Source organism: Phragmites australis, chromosome 13, assembly GCF_958298935.1.
Source record: "Phragmites australis chromosome 13, lpPhrAust1.1, whole genome shotgun sequence".
NCBI lineage: Eukaryota > Viridiplantae > Streptophyta > Magnoliopsida > Poales > Poaceae > Phragmites > Phragmites australis.
This window is the reverse complement of record NC_084933.1, coordinates 2,322,646-2,327,834: the sequence shown is the minus strand read 5'-3', so window position 1 is coordinate 2,327,834 and position 5,189 is coordinate 2,322,646. Positions and strand designations below refer to the sequence as shown.

The window sequence follows — 5,189 nt, the reverse complement described above, 5'->3', positions numbered from 1 at the left end:
TCTTGCATCACCACTTCTTGCAACGGATAGTGAAAGAAGTGTTGGTATAGACCCTACCAATGTTTATTTGGACTTTTAGCAACACATATATGCATTGCAAAAGAGGTGAATCTCTTGTAGTGGACCCTCTTGAGTTGATTAAGGATCGTCCGTTGCTTGCCGTTGGCCAAGCATTTTTCGTACCTATCACATATCCAATTATAGGATGGATGAATCGAGTACCTTATGTTGTTGTGACCCTTTCGCTTGCTAGCTTATGGTGCGAGTGGACGGGCTTGTAGAGGCATCTAAAGGTGCTCGATAGTGGACATAGGTGGTCTCCGCACCAATAGACACATGTTTAAATGGTTGGAGTTTATTTAGGAAAGGTTATCATGTGAACCATCATTTACAACTATCAGGTTGTGTGGAGGGTAGTCTTCTGTCATATAGGTAAGGATGTAAGAACTATTCGAATAATCACGCTCTCGGATATAAACATGCTTGGTATCTTAACATTTCAACGTAGTGCAACGTGTTGATCTCGTGGTATGAGCTCATGATGAGATGTTGTTGGTATATGACGTATGGTTACTGATGAGAAACATGAGCTATGTTACTTGTTACTTGTTAAAAAAAAAGGAAGTTATAGATGTTGTTCAAGAGTTGTTGAGTAGCTTCGTTCTTCATATCTAGTTACTCATGCGAGATTAAAAGCTAATTGCTTTTATGCGTTTGTCTATCTTGTGGATTTTTTTACTATTAGTCAAATGCATACTCCTTCGAGTCAGAACTATATCCATATTATGTAAATTTTGTGAGTATCTTCGTACTCACGATACTATTGTTGAGTTTTTACAGGTGATGACAAGCTTAGGTTCGGATAGTTTTACCCCACCGATGCTAACGATGGAAAAGAGTAGAGTCCGACTCTATGACGCTAACCCCAGTGGTGCTTGAGGGCTAAAGCACCATCTGTATTTTGTTATTTTATTGTTGTTTCAGCTGCACATATTTAATTAAGCAATCGAGGCGTTCAGCTGCACATATTTATATGACGCCTTATTGAAGAGGACTCAGCATGTACACATGCATGGCCACGCACGTTGGAGATAATGGAAGGAAGCAACAAAACAGAGAGGATCAAGTGTAATCTTTAACGCCTGTATAAGTTGTTTTTGACATGCGTGGCGTCATATTGTTCAATTCCAGAAGGCATGGTTTTTTTTTTTAAGGGAAGGCATGACTACTACGGAACTGCATATTGGTTGAAAAATAGTTGCACTGCCGGTTTTTCAACGAATACTTTTTACTTGGCACTGATAGTGTGTACTATCAGTGCCGGTTGACCATTCGGTACTATTACTATTTTTAGAGAATAAAAAAAAGAGAAGTGGCGGCAGTGAGAGCAGCATCCGAGCCGGCTCGGATGTCACTCCCACTACTGCTCCCGTCGCCGCTGCCACCGGACACTGCCGGGCACACCTGCAAACGTGGTGGCTTGAAGGCCGCCGCCATGACACATGCATAAGATAACGCGGCACATCGGTGGAGGCAGGAGACCAAGAGAGAGAGAGAGAGACTGGCACGAGAGGATAAGATCGAGGAGAGTTGAGCCCACGGACGCCAGCTGATGAGACTAAAATCGATTCAATACAAATTTCGGGTCCGATCATTTTATCAGTGCCGGTTCATATTACGAAGTGGCACTGATATTAGTTATCAGTACCAGTTTTTGTCTGAATGGACAAGTGAATGTTTGGTTTTGCTACCAACCAATAGTGGTACCCTATCAATATCAGTTTTGATTGGACCGATACTGATGAGGCGACATTTATAACTAGTTATATAGTAGTGTGGTTATTGACTCGATCTGCAAGGCAGCCTGTGCTTCTACAATATAAAAGATTCTCGACTTGACACGGCCCTCGGCGAGAGTGATTAACAGACAGCTAGCTTAACAGCCAATAAATTCTCTTTTAGGGTTGGGCTAAGCACCTAGATAATTCTATGTACGTAGTATACTCAAACTCTTACGCATGTTGTGTCTGACATCAAACAAATGGCCTACTGGTTCTTTGGCCCTTAATAAAATCAATCTTATTACTCCTAAGTATACCAACCACAACACTTTGAGATACTTAGAGCTAAATAGTCTTAATTCTTCATGCATATCCTTTTGCCATCACCATGACATCCGATATGGGGCCAGAAACACCCAAATTCTAACACTGTGACCTGTTATATCAATAGTCCTTCTTGAAACAAGTTAATCACGATAATTACATTATCATTAATTACTAAAACTCGAATTTAAGGTCTAGATAGTTACAATAATGAGTATTTCGGTGCCCGATGTGGATTCTAATTTCTATTTTGATCCTGTTTTGCTATTTTGGTTTAAAAGAAGAAATTAGATATGGACAAACACAATCAATTTAACAGCCACACGAAACGGTACTCATATGAAATTTGAATAGATAAATTTGGCACACTTTAGAAAGAGGACATGCCTTTTATTTTGTTGATAAAGAGAAGAGTTGAAAATGATGGTTCTTTGTATGTATAAGGGGCGCGCGGATCCAGGAATTTCAGGCAGGGGTCACGAAGCAAAGACTTCAGCTTGAATAGTCATCTGACATTAGTTTGCCTTGTAATAGCATCTTTGAAAAGCAGGAGTTAGAAAACACAAGAATATAAAACCCAAGAATAAAATGTTTAAAACACAGGAATCTGAGAGGCAGGAAACAAACGCATGTTTCAGAGGAAAGAAAAGAGAGGGTAGAGAGAGAAATATAAACAGAAAGTGAATTGGAATTCTCAGAGGAAAAAATAAAATGACAGTTGAGGTCATGTCTATTTTTTATGGAATTAGGGGCATATGAAATCATTACATAGGAATTTAACATCCTCAATGCTCCAAACAAGCTTAAATGGAAAATTCTTTAGGATTAAAATTCTCTAAAAAAATCTTTGAAAAAAGGCCTAAGCTATATTTTGGTAATGACTTGTTTCCGAGCGTGCTTGCGTTGATCGCACAGCACGCACGCTGAATCGGCCGTTCGATGTGCATCCGTCGCTTCGCAGGGGCTGTGGAATTTTCAACTTGTGTCCGTGTTCACACAGCAGCAACGCACTCGTCGAGTCATCGTTTGGGCCCATGCGGATTCGCATGATTTTTTCGCACCTATTGTGTTGTGTGTAGCCCATCTTTGTCGGACCCACTTGTCATGGTCAGTGATCTGGAGAAACAAACGACGGGGGGAGGCAAGAGTTTCAGGAGAGGCCTAGGCCGTGTTTGGATCAGCTTTTGAGCTGCTTCTGGCCGGAAAAAGCGAGCTATGTCCCCCAAACAATCCTATTCTAGTCCGATTTTATCAAACTTGATTCTAGCCCACGCCAAGAATTAGGCCTTGTTTGTTTCATGCTTCTGCTACTGGCACTGCTACTAGCAGAAATCAGAAATCAGAAGCTAGAACAAACGGGGTTCTAGAGAAGTGGCTTCTGGAAAAGTCAGAAGACTGCTTCTGAGGAAAATGAACTAAAGCTGAGAAGCTCGCTGAGATGTGCTTTTCTGAGAAGCTATGTGCTGAGAAGCCAAAAATTTGTTGTAGAAGCAACCGTCTATTTCCAAAAGCAACTTTTCAAACAAGCTAAAAGCACAGCTTTTCAGAAAAACTCAAAAGCAGAAGCTCAAATAAACAGGTCCTTAGACACAAACACATAAGCGGCTTGGAACTCGCTCCTGCAGACCGCGGTGGCTTTTGTAGAACTTGAAATGGAAGTGCCCCTGTAATTTGAAAGTATTACCCATAAATGCCACTGTTATACCCCTTTCCCATCTGTCCACAACCTCACGCTACTCCCGACTCACGCAGACTCCCTACTCGAGCAATAGCGATTAGGGTTTCCAACTCCACCGACGCCCATTCCCCTCTTCCGGTGCCCACTTCGCTCTGTCATTGGTGTACCCTCACCTCACCCAGTCTCCACACACACTGCCTAGATCTGAAGTTTCGAACCCTGCTGTCCCGTCTCTCGCTCCGCCTCCTTGTGGGGAAGGGGGATTAGGGTGGTGGACGCTCCCGGTACCAACAAATCCTCCAACAACCTCATTGACTATGCATGCATACCGTTCGCATGTGCGAGTTCCGGGTACAAGCTCATGAAGGTTGCTGTGGATGGTGCGCTGTACCTACGGAAGGTGGACCTCTCCGCGCACAACTGGTACGTGGCCCTGCTCCATGCGCTCCATGGCATGTTCACCTCCAGTCTCGCCATCCGCAGCGCCGGTGCCGATGGGGTGAACAGGCTCGTGAACTCCGCCACCGACGCCAAGTACATCCCCAACTATGAGGACAAGGACAAGGATGACGACTGGATGCTTGTCGGAGACGTCCCCATCCCCATCAAGTAATTAACCTATCTCCCTTCTTGCTAGTTACTATTTGGTTCTTGACGATCTCCGTTAGCATAGAACATTAGAAAACGTGCTAACCTGATCGGATTCACAGCAACGCAGGATGTTCGTGGACTCGTGCAAGCGGATCCGTCTCATGAAGAGCTCTGAGGCCGTCAACCTATGTAAGAACCCAAATCCAGGTCCTAGCTACAAGTTGCCATAAACTGAAGTGATATTACGTAAGTACTAAGTACTAACATTTTCTGCTTTGCTTTATGCAGCTCCAAGGACGTCATCCCAATGTATGAATCAATTCACAAAGTGTGCAATGGAAGATGATTGGCTGATCAGTTAGGTGTATGGTGATTGCTGTGAAAAATCTGAAACCAATTGGGAAGCTGTGTGATTGGGGCAGCTTGGACATTTTTATCCACCGAAGAAAATGGTGCATAGACTGAACCCAAAGTAGAATTGTTAGAGGGCTATCTTAACAGAGCTCATCTGCTGCTCATCCAGGAACTGAGCTTGCAGTTCATCTTGCTCCCATTTCGTCCTCAATGTAATTAGAACTCCCAAAATTTTGTTAAGAAATGGTATTGTTAGAGGGCTATCTTAACAGAGGTGCTGAATAAGTTCTATCAGCTTAGAAGCACAAATACCACATGTTTTCTCTGAACATGCTGGCTACAATTTTTCTGAATATATTGTTATATGAATATTCTTGTGGCCAAAAATTCAGACCTAGGATTGGGTTGTTGACATGAATATTTGTTCTTGCACTCCAGAGATGTTGCGAACTTCAATGACT

At 42.8% G+C, this 5,189-nt stretch overlaps 1 protein-coding gene across 1 annotated transcript; it reads left to right on the top strand.

Annotated features, from left to right (window-relative positions):
* Positions 1-3,757: 3,757 nt before the first annotated feature.
* LOC133888366 (auxin-responsive protein IAA23-like) lies at positions 3,758-5,189 on the top strand. Its single transcript, XM_062328574.1, has 4 exons — positions 3,758-3,771; positions 4,129-4,392; positions 4,502-4,563; positions 4,663-5,189. Exons 1-4 carry the CDS (start codon positions 3,758-3,760, stop codon positions 4,734-4,736), a joined length of 414 nt encoding a protein of 137 aa, XP_062184558.1. The 3' UTR covers positions 4,737-5,189.